The 25,991-nt window shown below is 42.5% G+C and overlaps 1 protein-coding gene across 1 annotated transcript in view; it reads left to right on the forward strand.

Annotated features, from left to right (window-relative positions):
* Positions 1 to 2,265, forward strand: part of CAMKMT (calmodulin-lysine N-methyltransferase) — a 195,059-nt gene extending 192,794 nt beyond the window's left edge. The window contains exon 11 of the mRNA XM_065754724.1: positions 224 to 2,265. Coding sequence (XP_065610796.1) covers positions 224 to 301 — 78 coding nt within the window. The 3' untranslated portion in view covers positions 302 to 2,265. The remainder of the gene's footprint in view (positions 1 to 223) is intronic.
* Positions 2,266 to 25,991: the final 23,726 nt, after the last annotated feature.

Here is a 25,991-nt window from a genome sequence, read left to right on the forward strand (position 1 = left end):
GAATTAGTTTGACTACAAGCTCTGACCAGTTCATGATAATATTAGACATATTCTTCCATACCTGTGGTACTATGTGACATTAAGATTTCTTCTTGTGGAAATTAAATGTTTAATGTTTACTAATATCATTTTCACTAAGGAATACAGTTAAGCAAGAACTGTTTTTTTTTTTTTTTTTTATGTTTGCATGTAGTTTACTTACTATTCCCATTTTCATTTGCAGTTGAAAAATGAAGAAAAAGATACATATGATGAAAACCTCCATTACCCTCTTCTTCTTGTTTTAACCAAACATGGATAGAAGATGACACATTTTTCTGTTGTTTTAAGATGGACTGCTGAAAATTAACCCACAAATGTGGCTAGTGAGAAAGTGGGAGGGTTCTGTTCGCCCCTTGTATTCTTGAGTCATCATCAGAGAAATATTTTAATGTTAGTGCCAAGAAAGATATCTGGCTTGTTTCACAGTGTGTGAAAACTGTAACTTTATTTTGATATCATTTTAGAATGTATTTTTCCAATTATTTTCCAGCCTAAACGCATCGGACTTCAAATGCGTACATCATCCAATGAGTAAAAGCTGGCTTCCTTCTCTTTTTTGCCTTTAAACTTGCATGGACTTTGTTAACCTCTTTAAATGTTATTTTGGGGCCATATTTGGAAATACATGAATAATACACTTTGTGGTTTTACATAACTGCCTGTTGAGTGGTAAATGCATTCACCTTTAATTAGTAAGGAAATGTCTGTCTTAAAATCTTTAAGATGTGCACCTATTACATCCTCAGATTTTTCTTGCTTTTTTTTTTTTTGGAATTCAACTGTTGATTTTTTTATCGATAATTGAAGTGTCCTCGTTTGCTTCGATGATGAAGGCTTTTTTTTTAATACATATAGGGGTGTTTGTATGGTTTCTTTTCCAGCAGGACTTTTCCTCTTCTAGATGTATAAGAAATTATGCATCAGACAAAAGCCTCATAAACTGACCATTTGTCCTTTGGACACAATAGCCTGCCCAGCCCCTCTGCTCCTCCTCTCCAATTATGTGTGATTAGTCTCAGTGTGTTGTGTCAAGAAGGGGGAGTGTGCTGAGTGCTTATTATCTGTTTAGGTACAAGAAGAGCACATTTAGGTTCTGACTATGAATGGAAAGTGAGCCTTTATCAGGACTAAAATCTAAATGCTACTATTCTGAAAATCGCTTTTAAAAATGCATCCTTTTTTGATAGATTTTGAGAAAGACTAACAACTAAAGGAGTTTGTAATGTAATCAAACTGCCTTGCTCAAATTAGTTTGCATTGTGGTGTATCATGGTCCAAGTATCTGATAAACATTTAATAAGACTTCTTGTACTGGGAAAGAAAAAATCCTACTAAGAGATGGGAACAATTTCTTTTTCTCTTAAGAGGTTAATAGCACATTTTACCAAGTTCTGACCAAAAAAAAAAAAAAAAAAAAAGCCCTAATCATTACAGAATCGTGTACTCTTTCTTAAGCCAGAGCAATTTTAAAGTGATGAAAAAGAGGAAAACAGAACATAACTATAAAAGGGAGGTAATGTCTAGAAAGCATAGAAGATGTTGAAATATATTAATTAAAAGAATGGCAGTTTGGTAATAAGTGTTCTTCCATACTCAACAAATTGGGCAGCGTGTGAACCACAAGCTCATGAAGGTCCTTTTCTCTTCACTCTTCTGCTCAAATGTCTTCACTACCGGTTTGCATGTCCTTGTATTCAGTACTTTTTATGCTCCATTAGAGCACCTAGATGGATCTCAGAAGGCATAGGTCAAGTCGCAGTTAGATCATACATTTCTTTCTCACAAAAACTTGAATTGCAATGCCAAGTGATGGGCTAACATCACAATAACAGCAATTTATTCCTCTTTTGATAAAAAAGCAGCCTATTCTCAGTGTTAGATAAAGACCAGGGGCAATGCAAACCAACCATTTATACTAGAACTGAGTAGTATATCTCCCTTATAGCTCGTATGAGTTTCATATTCAAACTCTAGTTGGAAGATACCTGTCTAGCAGGAAATGAAAAGTAATTGAGAGTTATTTAAAATTGCTGTAGTTTCATTTTTCTTTTGTTCTGTGTGTCCCACCGAGCAAAGCCTTTGTTTACTCTAAAAATATGTACAAGGAATTCTTTATAATCAACAAAGGGGTGTAAAAAAAAAAGTGAAATATTCCAATTTGTGGACCTTTTTTTTTCTGAGAGGGCTTAAATGTCTGCTGTAACAATAATCTAATAAATATTATTAGCTTCCAGAAACAGAACCAGTGTCACTGAAAATCATGTTTTTGACTGTAAGAAGAAAATAGTTTTGCTCAAAATAATAGCTGATGATTGCTTTTACTTCCTTAGTTTGATTTGAAGGCTTTGCACAGGTGCTGCCATTCTTAAAGTGTGTAATTGATGGCTTGTTTACCAAAGACGTATTTAGGCTTCATCCTACAAACTCACATAGGAGCTCCAGAGGCAGTGAAGTTCCTCTTCTACGTAAGTATTTGCAGGTTTAAGCCATGTAGTTATTTTTAGAGGTATATAAACCAGCTCTCTTCTTCTTTGTTGTTGTTGTTGCTGTTTGTTTATTTTGTCTTAAAGTGGTATTGAGAAGTTCAAAATGTAGGATTTATTGTTTGTTGAGCTGCTAACAGTGTTTTTTCTTTAAAAGCATCTCTCAGAGTCCCTCACTTTAGTAGGGATTTGATAAATTGTTTCTGAGCTCTTCAATATAAAAAAAAATTGTGATGTTTCTAAATACATCAAATATCTTTGCTATGAAAAAAGTTAGGCAGCTTATCAAATCATACTGATAAAATGTGTCAGAGCCTTTCATGTAGTGTGCTTTAACTAGCATCTGATACTTGGCGTATTTTTAATGACACAGTTTACTGTGTTCAGTAGAGGAATATTGAGCTTAATCGTTTTGTGCTTGCAAAGCACTTTGAAGATGAACAACACACAGAAGCTACACTGTCTTCACGGAGAGAAAACAGCAATGTAACACTGATGAAGTCTGTCTTCAGATATACTGGTAGTTTCTAGAGCAATAATTGTCATCTTTCTCCTCCCTCAGAGGAAAAATGGAACAGAAAGGGTCTTCTTGTGGACAAGGCCCTGGGTGCAGCTCTAGTCCAGCTGGTGCCATTGGCAATGCCTTGTGATCTAGAGAATAGGAAAGATTAAGAAGAGCAAATTCCATTTCATAGTCTGACACGAGATGAGGGCTTTCTTAAAAATTACAAACTAGTTTTATCTGTTAGCATTCTGGAATAACAGAGCAAATCTTTTCATTCAGGAAATAAGTTTGATTCGAAATGAAAATGTCTTAGGAATGTGAGATGAGGCAGGAGAACTTGCTACCCCAGGTACCTGTCCAGCTGCGAAATTGTTATTAGACAAGTCATTCGCATTTTGCCTGTGGCTTAATGGCTATGTGTTTGCATGAGGAGGGAAGTGGGATTCAAATTGCTCTCCACACAAAAAGCATCCTGGCTGTGTAGGGTTTACCAAGTGTTACATCACCATTGCGAGCCTCCTCGGCTGCTCCCAGACAAAAGCGATGTGGAGGGTGGAGCTCCCGTCCATCCCTCGGTGTGGCAGGTGGCACACGGCTGGGAGGGCAGCGGCACTCTGCAAGTCAAAGAGGGCCACGATTATTACCATCCTTTAGCCTGCTCTTCCTATGCACGAGGGGGAGCAGCCAGGTCCTCGTCTTCTCATGAGGCAAATTACAAATGCATAGCTCAGCCCGGGTTTCTCTACGTGTGGTTTTCTTCTTGAAATTGGGGAATGAACGGTGATGTCAAACTGCGAATTCCTTTAACTCCTGTGAAATGTTTTGAGATGCTGGTGAAAGGTGCTAGGAGAGCATGTGCTGGTGATTGTATTGGAAATGTTTTCTGTGCAGCACAGCCATCCTGCATTGTTTCCTCAGTGGATGAGACAGTTTTGTCCCTTTCTACCTCGCAATTCTTTTAGATTCTCCCGACTCTGAGTAAGGTGATTTGTCAGCCCTTTGCTGTCACAAGTCAGTAGCATTCATTGTAAGCAGACCAGTGTGCTTTAAAAATGGTTTTAAAAGCTGATTTTCAATGTTACTCTCATCTGCACTGCAACAACACTTACTTAACCCAGCCAAAAGGAGGGCACCCTGATGCGAGACCCCATAAAGCTAAAAGAAAGCCAATACATGACTCAATGAATTTGAAGCTGAATGCATAAATAAAGGGTGCCCCCCTAATTCATGCCCATTCCCCACATGAGGGAGCAGACATGTTACTGCCTCATTTGCTTATAGACATTTAGAAAGCAGCAGATATGCTCTATAACTGATCCTGGGTTTCGTAGGACTGAATGCCGCATCTCCTCGGCAAGATCGGCCTCCCTTCCTGACCTGCGGATCCTGTTGAAACAGACAAATGTAACAAACCTAACTTTTATTTTCCATTTTTAAAGGATTTCGCCTATTAAGGCTCCTTGCTTAGTCAGCAGCTGGCTCGCTGCCAAAAGGCCCAGCATATTGTTGTGGCTGGGTACAAGCTGGATATTTTCCATCTCTGTCCAACAGCGACATTGGATCTGCATTGTCTTCCTGTGTGTAGAGTGTAGGGAGAGTGGAGGGAAGATGCATGGAACAGTCATCCAGATGGCATTCCACAGCCTGAGAAGAAACATCTTGACCCTTGAATCTGGGTTAAACTCAACAGATGCCAAGCCCCCAAAAATAAAGAGCTCTCGTGTCTGATGAGAGAGAAGGAGCAGTAGAACTTGGGTAACAAAAAGTATCTTAATTTTTTTACATATTTCCCTGCAAAAAATCATGCTAGTGTCACTCGCAGAAGACCACTTCTTAAAAAAAAAAAAAAATAGAAAAAGTGTTCTCTGCATTAGGCATGTTCCCCTTCAGCTGTAAAATATTTCCTCTGGGTGATGGGATGTGCTAGCAGGAAGAGATCTGAGCGTTCAGCCTGTGCTGTGCCCTGCCAGAGCCTGCGTGCTGAAAAGCTTGCCATTTTTCCCCGACTCTGACTTCAATTAATATACTTTTAAAATGATTAAACATATCATGCTGTGACTTCTGAAATGTCAACAAGCTTCTAAACTTGGGAAACAGGAATGTAATAAAATAGGTAATAGGAGATTCAATAGTTAATAGAGGCCCTGAAGTGTGAGTGTATACAGTAGCTGTATATTGGAAACTGTGCAAATGAAGATGGCTTAGTATTGCAAACTGAGGAAGAAAATTGTTTTTAATTAGCACCTTCATAAGAACTGCTGATTAATACTGTTTGGTTTGGTGAAAAGCTTTCAGCTGAGTAATTTGTACAGCCATTACAACAGTTTTGTTAGACCAGGACTCCTGTTGTTAAACACAAACAGCAGATGATAATGGTGGAAGATGAGTTTGTCATGTAACAATTTACCTTATTGAAAAAAGCTTTATATAAAACCCAATACAGTAGGTACCAGCAGAAATCACATATTTTAAATCCTTTCAAGATTGCAGTCTGCTATGCTAGTGTGTTTTTTTCACAGACTAGAAACAGATTTTTTATCATTTATAAAATTATATATACAATTTAAAGGTGGTGTAGCATGGACAGACCACTTTACTGGTAATGCTTTACATCAGGACAGTAAAATGCTGGCGTATTCAAACACTTTTGAAGTATACAAAGTAGGTCTAAAAATTGAAAGGTAATTAAGTAATATTGTCCACATGCAAATGCGTGTTTGTGCATTGTGCTCTGAAATTGCATTTGGTGTTTGTGCAGTGTCTACCATTTATACTGAAGGTTTTAAGGAGATTTCTCCCAGGTTAACTACCGCTCACTGCTTTTCCTTACCGTTCTTTTCAACTGACAACAAAAAATTAAAACCCGTTATCCATGTCTCGATGGTCCAGGAGCATACGTGTATCAGTGGCCGGGGAGGAAATTTAGTGTGGTTTGTAGAAACAGAGGGATTTTATTAAATGTGGTAACAATGAAGGAATATCTGCACTAAATTATGACGCTAACCAAGGATGGTAAGATCTGTAAATTATTGGAGTGCTATAATAGAACATGAGAGTTTTCCTTTAGACAGGCCTTCGGGGTAATAACAAGGGTTGAGACTCACGACAGTGCCAAATAAGCTTTAGACAGCATAATAGTCTGCAAAGAAAAGCCACAGAGCACTAATGTAAAAGAAGAGCTGTCCACCACATGCAGTAAAAATCACCAAAGGTCATTTTATGGTAGCAATTGTGACATAAAATTGGTGGTCATGCTACATGTCTAATACTCAGCACAGCTTTATAAATGATGGGCCCCTAGCGATGGCTGTCATTAAGTGCTTTCATCATAATAAACTTTAAACTGTTGGCTTTATGAATCGCCAGCCAGCTTCAGCTGTTCGTTGGATGGAGCTTGCAGTGCCTTAAGTGTGACAAGGCCTATTAGGAACTGCAACCATGTTTCAAGCGTACTTGGCTTTCCCACTCCTGGGGTGATTGCTGCCTATTAAATGGCATCTGGGAAGATTTTCCTCCAGCAATCTCTGATCAAGAGCTTTTTTGGGCTTTGACCTGCATTTCCTTCAAGACTTTCTCTGAGGAGTTTTATAAGAGCAAAACTCCAGAGGATTTATAGCCACTTCTGATTAATACCTTTTCAGTTTTTCTAGCAACTCTCCCACTGCTACATGGAGAAAAGCTTTCATTGTTCCTAAGGTGCTTATTTGTGACCTTTTCTCTGCTTTCTGATTCCCTCTAACATGTTCTCAGTGAAATCCTTGGTGTGCAACCAAGACGGTCGCTGAAGTTGCTGCAGCTTTGTGTGGAGTGGCTTTGACAGTTAAAAAATAAAACGAATTTAGAGTGGGCTCCTCCCATTTCCATTTCGACGGTGGGCTCGCAGCTAGCAGGTAACAATTAAACGCGAAGGCGCCAACTCCCTGTTGTAAACAGTGTACGTGCCATCAGAGGAGGAGGGACTGCTAATTCCTTGGGCTTCCAGCTGAGAGAATGCAGACAGGTACGAGCTGCGCCCACCCAGAGAAGCAGCCATCATGGCCTGCTCACAGGCACGGAGCCGGGCCGGGGCCTACTCTCCCTCCTCATAGCTGTGGGCAGGCAGCACGGGCCAGGGCTGATCCTGACCCAGGTACTACAGAACCGAGCCCCACACCATGAGCTGGGAGGAGGCTCCGTGCCGTGTCGAGGCTGCCAGCAGCCAGACCCACTTTCAGCTTGGCACAGCCAAGCAGGCCCAGAGGTGGCCCGGTTCCTGGAGTGCCAGGGGTGGCCACACTGCTGAAATGTGGAGTCACACATAAAGATTTCATGGGCTCGAGATTATATTTTCATCACCCTTTTGCATATGAAGTCTTTTAATTTCTATAAATCTTACAGTGACTAAGAGTTAAGTTGTATTAGTGTGAATAATAAATGTTGAGGGATCGCTCATCTAAGAACTTGTAGTATTTAATTTACAAGGACTATACATTTTTCAAACCTCTTAACAAGAAACTTTAAGCACTTCTTGAGATTAAAAAAAAAAAAAAAAGTGGGTCTGGAAAGCAAAAATGCACTATTTTTTTCCCAGGATCCTTAATGAGTGACACAGGAGGTACTGAAATTGCAAAAGCCTTCTGTGTAAGAACCTGGCTAATACTCTTATTAGCATCCCTTTTAATCCAGGTAACATAATAGTGGAAGTGTCAGATGAATGTCTCAGAGGTGGACCATTAAAAATAAATTGCAAAAACCTCCGAGAGATTAACGTTTGAATCCAGTCAGCACCTCCTTGAGGTTCTTGGCTGTGGATCAGGGTTCCTAAAGTATCAGTTGCTATCACTGACCACATCAGCCCCCAGTTTATCCTGAATGGGAGGACAGTGCTGCAGGTTTAGCCCCTGCCCTAGACTTGTTTTCTCTGGGAAACAAATGTATAAAAGGAGATTTTTTATTTTTTTTTTTTCATTTTCTGAAGTGCTTCGGTTTCTAAAGAAATTTGAAAGACCAATAGTAAGTGAAGTACCTCCAAACAATATTTTCAGAATATTTACATGTTAATGATAATTAGCCCTCAAACAGCACAGTACTTTACATGTTGAAATTTTTTTTTTTTTTTTGTCAGTCAACAAAGAGTGCCATGGTGTGGTACATTAGGAAATGGTTTCCCTTCTCCCATACGAGGAAACTGAGGCAGGGAAGTGTAACACATACACAAAGACACCACAGGAGACAGTATCAAATTGCCTTTATAATGCAGGTCTCAGCAAGAGTTCTTCTTGAACAACAGGCCTTCATCCATCCATCAGACTTTACCTTTATGCAAGATATTAGTATACCCCGGGAACTGTGATTTTTACATCAGCTATAGTCTGAAATTCCCTGAACTGGCTTCTCAATCTTTCTGACATGCTATCGGTACTGGTGTTTCCAGGGGAAGTGCTGAAATACAGACACCTACAATGCAGCAGAAGAATTTTAATTAATCACCTCCCTTCCTCTAAAGCATTTCAGCATCAAGCTGATGATTTTCATAGGTTGGGAATGAGCACTGAGGAAAATACATAGAACTTTGTCACATTCCTTAAGAAGAAAAAGGCTGGTGGTTTGGAGGGTGCATTGATGGTCGCTCCTTCAACTCCATGCTGTTTTTAGAGCTATGCTGCTTTTTGGGAAGGGGAGAATGTGTTTGGGTGACAGTAGGTCTACATTAACTCTTTGCACTCTCATTAGAAAATCTACAGAGATGTTTTTGGGCATTTTTTTGGTGACAGAAGTCTGCAAGCAGTTGCTTTTCCACTAGATGCTTTAGGGATGAGGACCACCCTTAAAGCACTTTCTTTGTGCACCGTAACAAAGGCATTAGCATTGTGGAAATGGATTCAATAACCAACATCAACAGTTAAAGTGATGACACAACAGGAAGCAAAGTGGCGACTTAACCTCTCATTCCCAGCAGTGAGCAGCCCGGCAGCTCCACAAATTGCTCTGGAATGGGCTGAGCCTTTTGTCCCCACTAGGAGTGAATCAGTGGGTCAGGTGTGCCTGCACTGCCAGGTGCCCACCCTGCAGCAAGGCGCTGCCATGTATCGGTGCGGGCAGTAAAAAGGAGTTGTGTCATTGGCACCATCACACTCGGCATCCACCAGTGAGGCAGAAATATTAACAGACATGTGGGAAAATAATACATTATGGAAATAAAGGTCATGGGAGAGCACAGAAACAAAGAGCCATGTTTAGTGGTTTGTGCGCCGCAGAGAGCAGAACCAAAACGGAAGAGCCTGAATGAATGCTTCCCATCCAAGGAAGAGATGCTCACCATGACAAAAACCGTTTGGAAAGGTGTTCAGCTCAGTGAAAAAGCAGCCCTTCTGAAGCACTTTCAGACTTCTTTTCAGCTGTGAGCAAAGCAGAGGAATATTGCCACCAGGTATAAATTGCTGCCAAACAATGACTGATGAAAAGGATGCCTACTGCTGAACCCATCCATTTCAGATCACTTTTGGGCTGCTTTTTATTTCGTTGTAAGGACCCATCACTGCAGTAAGGGCTGTAACGTATGGGCTGCATCCCATCCTCCTCCTCCATGCCAGGGCAATGGTGGGAGGTTTGCATCTGAGACCTAAGGGCTGAGTACAGAGCCCCTCCTGTGTTGGGGCATAGCACTCAGAATTCCCAATTTATGCCCTGAAATGATGAGTGAGAGCAGAGTAGTTCCATTTGAGTTCATTATATAGAAGACGGACTGTGCACACTTCTAGCAGGCATGGCAATGGGTGAGAGAGCTCTCCTGCAGCTGGGCAGAAGGTAAGACTGCTTGAAAACTTTTCCAGAATTAGCACAAAGTTTACAATGTTGAAACTATCCTGTGCCTAATAATAACAAACACAGGAGACTGTAGATGACAGAACAGCAGCCGCTGGGAAGCCTCTACATGTGCTACAGCTCATCTGTGAGAGCAAGCTGTGTGTGCTCACCAGGAAACATGAAAACAGAAGGAGCAACAGGGGAAGGGCACACTCAGTGCTGGGGACTCAGCCCTCCAGCACATCTGCTTGCCTGGGCTCCAGAGCCCAGTGTTAAGGAAGGGTAAGACAGTAAAGCAACTTACGGCTTTACCTGCAATCTACCCAAGCAAATGAGGTGTTTTGGAGAGAGTTTTTCCCTAGGTTACTGCGAGCAGGCAGGGGGCATGTTGTGGCCATGCTTTTACTGCTGCTGGATAGGATTCCCCTCTCCCAAGACCACCCTCCATTTTACCTTTGACACACAGCACATCCAGCTTGCCCAAATCAACACCTGCATGAGCAGTTCAGATAACTGTACAGAGATCTGAGCTGCAGAAGCACTGCAGATTTTCCTAGTGCTATTTTGGGGACAATGTGTACAGCCTTAACAATGATTTGTTTATTTACCCATTTCAGTGGCTTTCTTCCTTCTGACTTCCATCTAAAAGGTGATATAACGCACCTTTCAAGAGCTATTGGACTTGTTATGGCTTAAAATTCATCCATATGGTACTAGAATACTCGAACGGGGTAAAAAATGATTTAAAAAAAAACCTTGCATTCATAAAAAAAGTTGTTATTATTCCCCTTTGCTGATTTCTTACCTTTTCATAGCACAGACGGAAGAATAAATTTAACACTTATTGGTGGATCTGAGCACACTTTCAGCATAGGGCACATGCAGGGAAATCAGAATATTCAGACATCTGTGAACTGGAGAACAGCTTTCCCCCAGAGTGTTGAAAAACGCTCTTTCCAGTGAAGAAAGAAATTTCACATTTAATTTTTTTTTAAAAATGAGGTAACAATGTGGTGCTCTGCAATGATTCTTTTAAGCATGAAGCATCATCTGTGGCATATTCCCAGATTTCTTTTAAAAGTGGACTTCCAAAGGCAGATAGACCAGCAGTAATACCTCAAAACTCTTTGCTTCCATGAGGGATGTCTATAGGTATATTAGCTACCAGCTAGTGAAAGTGACCAGTGAAAGCTGTGTGGTTCGACAGAAAAATGTTCAGTCTGGGCCCGTGTGAGATTTTCTGGGTTTTGCTGAGAGGAAAAGCCTAAGGCCAGGCTGCTTATCAGTTCCAGCCTTTCCGTGGGAGCTTCAGGGTCTGATGAGTTGGTTGTGTCACTGCACACTCAGGGAGACATGTGGAAGGTGATGAGCTGGCTTCCCCATGCCACAGACCTGTGCTTAGCAGTAGCATCAGGCTGAACCTTCTCTTAGCAAGAAGGTTGCTCCTAGCCTGTGTTTGAACAGCCTCATAGGGTGGGCTTGAGGATGACATATTTTTGTGTAAAACCACAACCAGTCACCTGTAGATTCTCCTGTGGTGGACCTGCCATTTTTTCTCTGCCAGTTTAGGTGGGAGGTAACTCAGAAACCTCTGCCCTGTACTGGTACAGTGAAAGGTAATTACCCTTCCTAAAGGAAAACGCAACTGCACAAACCTCCATTTAGCTCTTAAAAGCTTGCTCTGGTAATTGTCTTAAAACCAATCTGAAAATGTGAACCATTAGAAAGCATTACACCAGAGCCCATTCATACTGCATATATAGTAAGTTTATTTGTAGAAGCAATTGCAGTGTCTATCTCATTTAGACCCCATAGGACCTTCCTATATGGCCCTCTGACTCCATGAGAATAGAGGCAATTCTCTCTGGGCAGCTATGTATTACAAAGGAAGCCACCACCACTGTGAGTAGTATTATCTTAACAAAAATATCCCTGTTGTTGCCCAAACCTTGACCTACTGTGTAGTTCTTTTGCTGTTAACATAACTCACTTGACATCTTTACCTTTGTATACCACTTTGCTGTGGTTCCCTATGACCCTTTTAAAGAACTACAGTGGTGGTGTAGCTTCATTGCAAAGATGAACTGCAAAGCATAGCCAAATTTGGAGGGTGTGAAGGGAAGGACAAAGGGCTGCTTGTTACTAATTCAAATAGAGCCCGCCCCAAAGAATAACAATGAAAGATGCGTGGCAGTGAGGACAGTGTATACTCTCTGTCCTCTGCAGGATAATTAAAGTGGGGTGCTCAGGGGAAGTAGAACCGCCACACAGAAATGATGATGTTTGATATTTCTATCCTTCTAATATTAAAAAATAGCTGCTTGCCTTTATCTTACTTTTTTTCTTTTATTTTTCTTTCGTGAAAGATCTGGGAAGGTCTGAAGTTCTGAAGTCCAGCCCATGGTCTGACATGGGTAATATCACAATTTGTAGGGTCTTATCAGGCACCTTTCACTAAAGAATGATCATAACAGAGAAATGCCAGGTGCTGTCTTTTCCCTCCTTTCTCTTCTTGGTTCAAGTTATTCTAGTTGTATTTTCGGTCTGATCCACCTAGCCCCATGCATTCCACGTGGATTACATGCTATTATGCCGTCATGAACAGAAAGAAGCAAAAGAGTTGTTTCTAGAGATGCATGAAACTGGGGATGGTGGACAGACAAGCCAGTGACCTATTTACAGGATGTTGTGCTATACTTATTCTCAAAGCACGAGAGATGGGTATTTATTTCTGAAATATAATCACCTACTTAAAGAGATTCCCAGAGATTCCTACTCTTCAGTCAGTGCTTGTACTCTTCAAAGCTACTGAGGAAAGTTGCATCCTCTCCTTCCCACAGGAGTAACTTTTCACAGTTAACCAGCAAGCTTCATGGCACCAAATAAAGCCGTATCCTTCTGTTCATTGGTACTTATGTAGCTGGGTAACACGATGTCTTTGGAGCACAACAGTTGCAAAGCTGCTAGTTAGTATTGAAAACCTGCTTGTGCATAGTACCATAGAATCACAGAGTGGCTTGGGCTGGAAGGGATGTTAAAGGCCATCGAGTTCCAGCTGCCCACCACGGGCAGAGACACCATCCACCGGTTCAGGCTGCCCACCTAGCCCTGCCTTGAACGCCTCCAGGGAAGGGGCAACCACAGCCTCTCTTGGGAACCTGTTCCCGAGCTTCTTGACCCTCATAGTAAATAATTTCTTCCTAATATCTAATCTAAATCTACCCTCTTTCAGCTTGAAACCATTACCCCTTGTCCTATCGATATACTCTGTGGTCAAAAGTCTCTCCCCAGCCTTCCTGCAGGGTCCTTTAGGTACTGAAAGACTGCTACGAAGTTTCCCTGGGGCTTTTATGTCCCCAGGCAGAACAACTCTCTCAGCTTGTCTTCGTATCAGAGGTGCTCCAGCCCTCTGATTGCCCTCGAGGCCTCCAGAGGGTTCACTCAAACTGATGTGGATCTTTCTTGTGCTGGGCATCCTGGAGCTGATCACATATTATGACTGTGTTTCCCAAATTTATCAGACCCCTCCTATGAAAGATGTTGAGTAACAAGGTGTTCGCTGTCACCAGCTACTTCATTTGTTTCTTCACAATAACTGAATGCTGAGACAGCCTCCTCAGGACCAGCCCTACCATTAGGATTCTCCTTGAATGTTATCTACCCTACTGAAAATACAGGCTCAGCCTGAGAAAAAGTCCACAGCACTGACATAGCCTCAGGTTCATTACAGTACCAAATGCTAGCAGCGGAATCCTTCTCTGGAAAATACTGGCTCAACAGTAACTGTCTGGTTCTCAAAGGGGCTTCTGAGTTACATGAGTGACTGTATTCATTTAACAGGAAGAAATCTCTTAATTCGTCCCATATTGTGGAGTCAGAACGAAGGAGTTTCTGGCCTGAGGCTCAGCACCTGATCAGTCACTGACCGATTGATCGGTGCAGGTAAGGGAGATGGGTAACGCTGAGCTGCGTTTGATGAAGGCAGAGTGGTGCTCAGACACGCCAGCATCAGCCCTGCCAGACAGGGCTGGAATGAACTCTCAGCCAAGCAGGTTTCTGTGTGCTGCCTTTTCTTAGACGCAGTACAGTCATGTGTGCAACAGTGCTGCTGGGCACTGATGGGATCCAACTGGATGCAGCACTCCAGGTACAGCCACAGCAGCAATGACTGCTGACTCGGAGCAACCATGAAGGATGGGGCTCTGGGTGCAGGGGTTCTTCTATGGATCTTTACAGGGACTGCAGCAGCAGGTGAATGTACTGTGTATCTTTTCTGAAGTTCTGTTTATCCCTTCTTTGAACCCTCCTGAGAATTATGGGGATGCAACACTTTCCCTTCTTACCCCAGGTCAGAGTCTCCCTCACTGCGACCCATGAAAATGCTCTTCTCATGCTAAGAAACCCATGACACAGCCTACTGACCGCTGAATGTCAGGATGAGTGGTCAGCCCTCCTGCAGGCAGCATTGTCCTCATCCCATCCATCCCCAGGGCAGGCCTTTGTTTGTACCCCATGGGAGGAAAATAATCCCTTTGCCTGTGACCACACCTGGATTCAGCCTCCAATTTGGCACCTTGAAAAGTGGGCCAATTCTCTGACACTTTTGCAAGGACTAAAGCCAGGGTGAATACAACTAATTCTCACCACTCTAATTAGGTGGCCAGTTAGCAAGAAGAGAGCTTACCTGTTAGAAAAATGAGAAAAAGAGAGAAAGGAAGAAGGCAGGCAGAGGGAAAGAAAGAGAGAAAGGGAGAAGAGGAAAGGAAGAAATTAATGGTTCTGAAAAAATAATTAAAAAAACACCAAAGGCTCAGTAAGTGAGCTCCGGAGGAAGGCTGGGAGCAACTCCTTCCCTGGCAGGTGTAGGATGGAAGCTGCCTTGCATAGGTGTGAGGTCTGAGCACTGGAGGGGCACTGGGGCCACGAGGGCAGCCCCAGAGCAAACGCCTGCATGCATTTTCTGGCTTGCTTGGGCTGTGGGCCCTGGGGAAACCTCTACCGAACAAATCAGACAAAGACATTCCTGTTGTTACCCGTGGGAATTCACTGGTTCAGAGAAATGCCCTGAAAATATGTTGAAACCCAGTTATGTTGTCTCAGAAAAACAAAAATGTCTCCTCTAGTGCTTTTCCAGCCCCAGCCAAAGATCAGTCTTTTCCTTAGCGTATTTAGTGATCAGGTGCCTTCTCCCCATCCCCCCAAATGGAAAAAAAAAAAACAAAAAAAACACATCTGCTCTAGATTACTGGAAATAAAGCGGACCCAAACCTGTAAGTATGGTTTTCTGAGCTTCTCCTACACGGAGAGCCAGGGCCATGGAAACACCAGACTAAGAGGCTTAGAGTAAATCCTGGCAGTCTCAGTGCTAGGAACTCTCCCACTGATAAACAAAGCCCAATAAATAAGTTTGAGAGAAAAACTGAATGAGACTGTGACATTGTTGAGCAGTTAATTAGGATCCCTCTAAGCATTTGTGCAGCAAAGAACAAGAAAATCAAGGAACTTAAAACGTGTGTTGGCAAGAGTGCAAACATCCTAAAAGTAAACACTGCTGCTATTAGTAGTAGTAAAAATAATATTAATTAGTTGCATTACAGTAGCACCTAGTGGTGCTACTTGATCTCATCCCCAGGCGAGTTCAAGGGCCCCAAAACACAAAGGTCTTAAATAGAAATGGTATGTGCATTTGCATGCATACATATGTCGCATGAATACGTAACGTAGAGATATAGCATTCAAATGGTGAAGAAGCCCCAGTACATGGAGGTCGAGATAGAGAATAGTTTGTAACTTGACTTCTCTCGTTCCTATTTTTTGAGTTGCTGCTGTGCAGCTGTTTGCAATTGTTGCTTGTGATGTATAGACTGTGGGACTGTAGTAAGAGTGCAAGAGTCAAAGAATATATATGTGTGTGTATTCATATATGCATGCATATATATAAACATATATTTATGTATATATATATTCCATTCATACATACACTCACATACAGATGAAGGTGTTTTCTGCTAACTGGGATAACACAGGCAGCTTTGCTGAAAGAACAAGCCCTAGCCAACAGCTCCATTTCCTCACCACCAGCCAAACTATTGCTGTCCTTCCTGCGTGTGCATGGACAGCGGGCACGTTTTGGAGCAGGGAGCATCTCCCAGCTTTGTGCTATGGAATCCTCCCTTAGGAAAGTCACAGTTAAACGCTGCCCTCGGCTTAGCCAGCACCGTGTTGCCTCGGAAGTATAGAACTGCAGCTGCTACTGACTTCTGCTAAACCAAAGCAAATAAAGAAAGCACCTCTCCTTTTATCTTCCAATGTTAATTTATGTGCTATAAATGAGAGAGAGCATAAGGACCCCAGTGACACACAGCTAAGCCTAACTCCGGATTCATTAGCACATGGGAACTAATTTGTTAATGCGCTGGCGCCTGGATTTCCTAGGAAAACAAGCCCCTGCAGGTTATCTGGGTTCCTATTTCAAACAGAACGCAGCTGAGATTTGGAGGAAAAAAAAAGCCAGTCCCCCTTCTACCCTAAAACAGCAGCAGCAGGAGCATTGCAGATTGAGATTTTCAGTGCTGACGTTGCACGGCAGGTCGGGCCGTCAGTTTAACATCCAGGGTCCTTGCTTCGTTTGAATGATAATTTCATTAGATTAGTTTGTAAACTTTTAATGCAGGTCATATTATATGTCTAGAAGAAACAATTTGTGTGACAGACTATCCTTCATAATCCCCCTCTTCAGACCCCCGGTAACAAAAGGCCTTTAATGCTGAAGATGTTTTGTGGGAGGAGAAACATTTTCCAAACAAGCGGTTTCTCCCTTCCAGCCCAGGTAACAAAGGGGCCTTAGGAATTCCTGTGGCCTTGTCAGAGTGGGCCCATTGCTCTTAGAGCCACCTGCTGCTTAAGCCATTGGTCAATAGATTAACTGCTGCTATTACTAAGTGTTTAGAAAAGTAAGTTATGCAGCAGAACAAACAGAATCAACCTCCTTCACACATGTTAATTCAAAATTTAATAAATCGGTGCTGAGAACAGTGAGACAATCAAGGGAGTGCAGAGGGCTCTTAGTATGCGCTGGTCCTCCAAGCAAAGGATCCCGGATCAGCTGAGAAGTCTTCGTGGCATCTCACACAAAAGGATAATGCTCTATTTGCCTTGCAAAACTCCCCTTATGCTTCCCTCCACCCCTCTGCCTTCCCCCTTTACTTCCAGTTTTCTGATGCTGCTCTGTGCTGTACATTTTTGAGCAATTTCCAAACCTCAGTCACATCAGATAAGTTCACAATAAGCAGTAATGGAGGAGTAACTTCCCAGTGGAAAGGCTGGAAGCACTCAGGTCCTGGCAGAAGCTGCGGCCCTCCACATCCCCGCCTGTCATTCTCATTCTCAGTGAAACCAACGTTTAAACTAAAGCACAGTTCCCCAGAAGAGAAAGCTTTGTGCATAATTTCTCGCACGGCTGAGGGCTTCACAGCCCCGTGCTTGGCCAGGAGGATTTTGGCAGGGGAGCAGAGGAGTTCTGTGAGGCCATTGCAGATCTTCATCCCCACGAGGATGGTCTGAGCCAGGGCTGGAAAGGTGCTACCTATGTGTCTGTAGTATAGAATGCACTATAAACCTCTTTCACATACTGCCTTGAGCTATTTCATGGCCAAAAAAAAAAAAATTAAAAATTAAAATAAAATAAAATAGGAAGGAATGAAATAGAAAGGAATGAAAGGAGGAAAGAATGAGAGAAAAAATTGTCATGAAAAAGGAGAATGGAGAAATCCTAGGTATTTAACTAGCTTGGGTTAGAAGCTCTCTCTCCTTTTCTGTCTTACTATTTCCCATACTGCAAAGTCAAGTTAGTGATAAAATGCAGTTGACATTCACACTTCAGAAAGATCCACAGAAGCTGCTGGATTACATTTCCATTTCTGCTGTGTCTTAACAAAGGTTCCTTTACAATCCTTCACTAGTAAGTAATTTGTTTCAAATATATGTCAGCCGTGGCTGAAAGCTGAACACCAGAATTGTGGTTGGCCTTGCTTAATTTATAATCATGGCATGGATGGTCCCACTGAGTCTATGTTTTCCCAAAGGATGCTCAAGAGCAAAAAAATGAGGTCCTAAACAGCAGCAAAACATGGACAAGTTTGTCCATGTTTTCCCATTGGGAGGCAGGTGTGGAGAAATGCACCATAACATCTTGCTTCTCCATCACACTTCAACACAGGCTGAGCTGTATCAGCTGGCATTGGTCTTTTTGTCATAAATATTGACTGCATTTTGAGGGCTGTTTTTGTATTGTTTTTCTGTTCAGTTGGTTTGGTTTGCTTTTGAGAAGGATGGTAATGTAGGTGGTTATGTGAGGATTTTGTTTTCTGTTTGACTCCCAACAGCATCATTATTTTGCTGGGTCCCATTCAAATGACTAAGGAGATACAGGGAAAAGGCAGAAAGGATAGATAACACAGCTGAAATGTTTACTTGGCTAGAAATTAGAGCTGATTTCAGTGCCCTGCAAATAGAGGAGCTGCTGGAAGCAGCAGGCCATGGGTGGGTGAAGGAGCTAGGGGGGGGATGCTGCATTAGGCCACACAGTGGTGGTAATGAAGGTAAGATGAGTCTATAATCAGTTTTACCAAGTGCATCAAGAATGCCTACACTGACAAGGAGGGGCAGCACCTCCGTTGGAAAAACAAGGTTCCTCCCTTTCAGTTTTCCATATGGCTTCCCCAGGTTCTGTTTGCTGGGCTGCGGTTTCACTGTGGACATTCAGGTCTGTGTCTGGCCAAGCCTTCTTTAGGCAGGCATGAGATAAATGCTGCTGCGAGCATCCATGCTGTTTGCAGGTCTGCAGGCTCCCCCTGCACACGTCTGCAAATCTCCTGAGAGGAGAATGCAGCAGTACCTCCAACGTGTTTTCTTTGCAGTCCTTGTCAAGCTGTTTTTCCCCTGGTAGGGGAGCATTTAGCCCTCTATGAACACGATAAGATAAATGATTTATTGTGGCATTGTAGGTATTGCAAGGCTATCAGTTGACATCACGGAGCCCGAGCTGATGGTTGTAGTGAGACATTTGGGGCTATCTGTAGAAAGGATATTTATCTCAGATTTCTTGAGTAGATGAAAGCTCTTTGCATTGCCAATAACCTGTGGAAGTGAGTAAAATGCTGAGAATGTTTCAGCTGGACTTCTACCCTTCCTTCTCTCCCCATGTTTAATTATCTCCCTTCTGACAGCCTAGTGAAGTTGTGGTGGAAAGATAAAAGCAGATCCCCCTGAATATTAAAGGGTTGCCCATGATCTAAGCGGGAAGCATCAGGAATCTCTCTGAGTCTGAAACCTCTTCTCCTGACACGACACAGTGTAATGAAATCCCGACCCAGCACCATACTTCCACTCCACAAGCAGCGTGTGCGTCTCTCATTCACAGTATCCCTTTCCAAGATGGTGGGTGAGCATCTGTCTTTGCAGCTGACACCAAGGCTGGTTTGCAGCCTGGCTGCTAGCATGAGATGCAAGTGAGCAGGGTCTCATTTGATAGCCATAAACTCGAGGTAGTGTACTGTAATGCAGTTAAAATCAAAGTGTTTTCCTGCTTTCCTTTGTGATATCTCCACTTTCTTCTGCCTGGCAAGGTCAGCGGAATAATGTTGTAATTGAGTGCTCTCTGATTCGTTCTCACTTATCTTTAATGTGACATTGCTTTCCGTACACATATTAATTACATAAGCCAAGACAATTTGTGGAGTAAATAAATACATTTTTAGATGTTACTTTATTTGGAAAGTGGGAGATAGTCTCTTCTTAGACTTGATCTCATGAGACAAATGTTCTCTTACTGCTGCAACATGTTTAAAACACATAACTTACTCGCTCCTTCATAATGAAGGGAACTGGGAACTGGTGTTCCCCTCTGAGGCAAAGAATGTGGTCTGTGTTCGAGAAAAGGTTGATTTTGGATCACTTTCTGTTCTGACTGTGCTAGGTGTTACGTGGGGTGCAACAGTAATACACATTGTAACGTGGCACTTAGGCTGTTATTACACTTTTAATTACATTTAGAAAAAAAAACAACCTCCAATCATCCACAGTTAACCTAGGAGAGCATGTTTCCCAGTGTGACACGTACGTGTTTTAAAAATAATGGGATAATTTGTTTCTTTCACCTTGAATACAAGGCAGTGAGGTTAGAAGGAGAAACACAGAAAGTGGCTTATATTGTTAAGGTCTCCTTATTCACTGAGCGGCAGGGAAAGAATCAGAATGATTTCTTGGGTGAAAACAGAGAGAGATTCTCCACTGATGACTGTCCTTCTAAGCCTCTCCTATCGCAGGCTAGCAGTTAAAATAATACTCACCTACTGGGCATCCAGCAGAGTTGATCTACCTTTTCTGTTAGGATGTTCACATCCAGTCAAGCCTGATTAATCTGTTGCAAGTCCTGAATGATCCCAAATATAACACAGAACAGCTACACCTGTTTATCAAGTCAGTTCATTTCCCCTCCCCTATTCCACACTGAAAAGGAGCATTAATTAAAACAGTAAACAAACGAGCGCCTATTCTAAATCAGAGCTGCAGGCAAAGAAGAGATAACTTAGGCTCTTGAGAAGAGGGATTTTCAGTTAATTTATGGAATCTACTGTCACTCTCAGGGCAAGGGAGCTTACTTAGCTGGGAAATTGAAGCAGGCAGGCTTTGTCTAAACACTTCTTTTTTTTGACAGAATATCTTTTTTTTTTTTTCATTTTTAATCAAGTCTTTTTTTAGGGGGGGAAGGGGTGGGATGGGGGAAGAAATTACTGGATTTTTCCAGTGTTCTGGTGACTCCTTCAGCTTTTCTTTCCCTACAAGATGCCCAAAAGGTAGAAGAGAGGAGGGAGTGAGGAGGAGAGGCAGGGAGCTTCAGAAAAAAAATTATTCAAATAAAATGTGAGGAAATGAATCAGTCTGTCAGAAAATTGTTCCCCAGAAACTAATTGCTGTGTTCCCATCTACTCTGACTACTCATTATTTTGCCAGAATTTTCATCTCAGGTCTGTACCTGATCTTGGACTGGCCCTGACAGAAATACTGTCCATTCAGATCGGGTGACTGCAGGTAGTCTGCTGAACAGCCTCAGTTTGGTGGCCATTCTGAGGAGCTTGCACTCTGTGGTGCACCTATAAGAGTCGGTTACTCTGTGCAGTATGGATGTGAGCATATGGAGAAGCTTACAGGACCATGACACAGAATCCTGTCTGCAGAAGCACTTGAGAAATACTTGCAGAGACTGCAAGGAGAGCATGGGAGAACAGGTCAGGTAAAGCCCAGCCCAGCTGCTGGTGGTGCTTAAGGATGCTGCCTGTGTCTCAACCAGCACCAGGGTGGGCTGTGATGTCAAGACCTGACTCTGCGTGAGAAGTCGCACAAGGAAGTCAGCCGGTGTGGATGCTGCAAGGTCAGGGCCTCTACTTTCATGTGTTACTTTCATGATATATATATATATATATTTTTTTTTTTTTTAAGGGAAGTATCTATATCCATTTTTTTTAATAGAGGGAAAGAAGCAGAAGATGACTGGGGACTGCCCCAGAGCTGCAGAAGTGGGACACAGCCTCCCCTGAAAATGGAGGGATGCTGTGCTCTAAATTCCCAGTCACAGCAGTGCTGTGGAGCTAATTGATCCTGGCTCTCCCACAGCCCCAGAGAGCATCCTGACCTCCTATCTCCAGCAGCTGGGAGGGCCAGGAAGCAGAGCAGCCCTTCTCCCTCTTCATTTTTTTAGTCAGAAATCCTACCCTGATAAACCTTCCCTGCTGTAGCTCCTGCTGTCTGCTCTCAGGACAAGTTTCAATTTCAAAAAATCACTATTTTCTGTCAAAAAAAAAAAAAATTCACAACCCGCTCTCGTTATGCGCTGCTTTTCAGTTCCAGTGTGTAGTTAAAAAGATTGCTGCTCTGCCCAAAATAAAATCACATTGGCAAGGAGACAATTTAAACTCCCATCAGCCAGTGTTTGTCACGATGAAGGCTGCATTTCTCAGGAATCATACTATCACGTTGCTTCTTACAATACTGTTGGGACTCTCTCCCTGGGCTAATTAATATATTAGATGTTTTATTTTATTTCAGGCTGAGATTTAGAGTAATTCAGTTTGTGAAATTATGTTGAAATTGTAGTTTTCATGAAATTGCAGACAGACCAAAAAAAGTTCTGTAAATCTTTGTCATTTCAGATGTAAACCTCCTTTAAAGATACGGGAATGCCTTGTACATATTTCAAGTCATCCAGCTTCTTTTCCTGGCAGATCCAGTAATCATGTTGACAAATTAATGGTAGAGAATTAGTTGTACATTAAAGATTTAAATTATATTATGCAGCGCATTGTCATAAAATGATATAAAACAATAGGAAAATAAATGTAAATTAATTCAAGTTACTGACATGTAAAACACAGAGTGACATCTGTACACTTAGCAACTTGCGCAGCTGCCGTACTTTGCGACGTACGGTACGTGAGAGATGCAGGGAGCAGGGATGGATGGAGGGATGGGGCTGGAGGCAGCGGTTGGGGATTTTGAGGGGCTGGGCCCAGCGTAACTCCGCTTTCTAAACAAACAAATCTGTGTCCAGACTCACCCCTTTGTGCCCCCGGGGGGACACTAGAGAAGGTGCCTTTGTCCGGCGGAATGAATACCCCGTAATGACAATACCGGGGGGTTTTGTATTATCCCGCCCTGAACGAAAACCTCCGAGTCCCTGTAAATGCCGAAGTGAAATTGCTTCCAGGGGCACAACCCTTGGACTTTCAAGGGCTCGCACACTACTGTGCAGGCTAATTACACGGACGCTGTTTCCTGGTATGAAGGAATGTGTTACCTGCAGCAACGGGCGCAGAAAATATGGGGAGCGGGAGGCGCGCAGAGGAAACAGAAAGCAGCAGTGAATTCAAGCTCCAGCTCAAGGTTTATACCCACAATCCAGACCCATGCTGGGAGACTAATCACTCGGGCCATTCTTCGGGCTGTTGTCCAATCAGCCCCTGAATAGCAAAACTTCACAATGCAGAGTATGAATTAGAGGGGAATAAATGTGGGTGCAGACTTTTTTTGCAACAATACCTAACTGGGCCTTTCAGCCAGGACAACTCGTGGACAAAGGCCCGGCGGAAATTGAAGTAACTTTTGGAGGCCCTCACGGCTCTTGTCAGTAAGAGCTGGCTCTAAAACAGTAGCACTGCCTTCTTTTTGTGTGCACCGGATCAATTATTCACTGGGGGGGAAAGAGAAAAAAAAAATAGTCTTAAAAATTGGACATTTGTGTTGTACTTGCCTCGGAAATCAGGGCTGCTCGCCGAATGAAACCAAATATTTTTGTCTCCTCCTCCTCCTTCTCCCTTTGGTGGATGCTGTAATTACTTAGGCGGTGGCAGAGTGCTTGCATCCCACAGCTCCCACCCCCCGCACTAGAAAGAGAGGAAAGCTTCTTGAGCTATAGAGATGTCAGGTCTGTGTTTTAAAATTTAGCTTTGTTTACCCAACAGAATGGAATTCATTACTGTGCAAAAGTGGTTCAATTTTCTGACCTTTTTTATTCAAAATGTTGAAAGTAGCAAAAAGCTCATTCGAAGGTCACAGGTTTATGTATCTATTCTCTTAAGTGTTTTAGAAATTCATATGGAGGACACTAAAGGTGGAATATATGAAAACATACTGTTCATTGTTTACCCTAACCTTGCCATGATTATTAGATAAATGAGTGAAGCAAAATGGCATTAAAAGCCATTGTTAACAGTGATTTTTTTTTTTTCCTGAAGATTGTTCATTTTTGCCCCTGATCTGCAAGGGTCATTTTCTAATTCTTTTCACCGAGTAGTTTATACAACTTCTGCATTTCAAGTCTATAAAAAGCTTTTGCAGACTTTTCATACTACAAGTAGTAATTTGTTTCATTACCGTTTGAATTTTTATGTGTAATTCCTACAGACGTTTTGATGATATTGTCAGGCTTAAAAGCCAAAAGGCTTTTCAGTTTTGTTTTTTTTTTTAACCTAGATCCATTCTATGAGGATAATTTAAAATTAGTGGAATTAATCAGTCAGCCATTTAAAAGCCAAACTTTGCAGAGCGAGAGATTTGAGGCAAAATTATTTTATTTTTCTGTATCTGCAGCTTATTTGAAAGGCCTTTTCAGCTTGCTATCTGAAGCTGATATTTAACTGTTACTTATTCCCCTAATTTCTGTCCTTTGTTCGAGGAACTTTCCTAGCTAGATCTTGTTGCTCCGTTCCATGCTAATTGCAAGCTTACATTATATAAATGGCTTTGTAAAGAAAACTATAACCCTAAGCCTTGAAAGTTGCATGTTTCTATTTGCTCAAACTTGATGCACTTATTTGGAGAGGGTCATTTCGAGGAAAGCTGTGTAGGCACTAAGAATGTCCTGTATAATAAGCTTAAACAGAACCCTTTGTCAGACCTAGTATTCTCAGGCCTGAAAATTAGGGCTCCTTTTTCTAACCGCGGGCTGAAGTGGTTCATTACCGCAGCCTCCTTCGCCGGGCCTTGGCCCAGCCATTCCCAGTACTCGAGCGCTGTAACTTCCTTAAAAAGGAAGAAGGAAAACATGGCACACAAAGGTCTTGTTAGCACTTCCTATGCGAAATTAGCAGCTTTCTAAAAGGTACAACTCCAATTACCTCACATTGTGGGGACGCGCACAAACCCAACAATGCGTCCAGTCTTGCAAGTGACATTCTGTCTCTCTGGAGTTACTTCCCTAATTAGGGATGACGAAGCTCCATTCTGGCGAGTGCATCTATTTACAGTGGGCCACAATGCCGCAACTCGAGCATCCTTCTGAAAGGCCCGTGTTAAAAAACACAAGTGCTCTTTTGGCGGAGCTGTCTATGGGGAAGCGCCGCATTCCTGGCGGCTACACCCTCGAGAAAGTGCCGCTGCGTTCCCCGTATTGTTCACACTTCAGGACTCATTGTGGACAATAAAGCTTCTGCCCAGCGAGCTCTGGGAATTACAGTGGACAATGAGGAGGCATTCTTAGGAGAGTCTAATGATGGAAAAAAAGAAAAATATTTATTGCTTTTGACAGTTTCACAAGGGGCAAAAATCCTTGTCATGGCTAAAGTTTCCACAGCTGTTGGAGGAAGGGTGGTCATATGGACTAAAACAGTTCAGCTCTTTTGTTAGGAGCCTGAGCACAAGGGCCAAGCTGTGAAATTAAAGATTAAGTTCATTAAGGTAAGATAATGACGCTTGCATTGTTGTTGATACAGGTGTAGCCGCAAGGCCCAGCTAGCTGAACCTGTCTGCAAGGGAAACCTTCTGTCAGGGGCAGCACGCTGGAGACGTTTGCTGTTTGCCCACCTCCCACACTTGCACCTTGGTGTGCTGGGGGGCAGGAGGCGTTTGGGGGCACCACGGGACGTTCCCTCGCCCTGACGAAATGCCCTTTTGCGCTGGGGGCTAGAATTTGTGCCAGGTTGTTTCCACCGAGTGGAAACGCCTCGAAATGCCAGCTGTGTTACTGTGTGAGAGGAGGAATTATTAATTCCCTGGTAGCTTATTTGACGTAAAAGTGTTGCTGATTGTTAGTTTGCTGCTGCTGTTGAGTGTTTGCGTTCTTCGCTATTATTGCGTTGTTTGTATTCTTAACAGTTCAAAAGTTCAACAGTTTCAACTAAATTGCGCTCTAATATTAGGGTTCCAGTATAAAATTACTGTAGTTAATAGTAAAATAAGACCTTTGTGTAGGTATATAGATAGCTTCCCAAATTCATTAAAAAAGCCCTCGCGAATTAGCAGAAGCATACTGCTGGGGGTTGTGCTATTTTGATTCAGAAGATCAATTATCTGTTGTGCTATTTCGGTGAGGAAGACGGATGATAATTTCAAGTGATTAAAAATGCTGTGGTACATATCCATTTTATTTCATTACAGTAAACACAAAGCCAGGACTTGCACTGAAGAGCCTGACGTCTCCGTTTTGCTGTTTCACTTTATCTGGCACATTGGTCACCTAGCGCAGGCACCGATGGTGACCGCTGTGAGCATGTCACACACAGAAATGAACAAGCCAGCGAGCAGAATTGTTTCTAAACGTGCTGCTCAGACAATGTGTCTGCATGGCAAGGCCTGCAAGAGAGTGCAATTTAATCCCCTCTAGTTTTACCTGTAAGAGTGCT

The sequence above is a fragment of the Cyrtonyx montezumae genome, unplaced genomic scaffold (assembly GCF_038088225.1).
Source record: "Cyrtonyx montezumae isolate F1298 unplaced genomic scaffold, pur_monq_1.0 scaffold_0, whole genome shotgun sequence".
Taxonomy (NCBI): domain Eukaryota; kingdom Metazoa; phylum Chordata; class Aves; order Galliformes; family Odontophoridae; genus Cyrtonyx; species Cyrtonyx montezumae.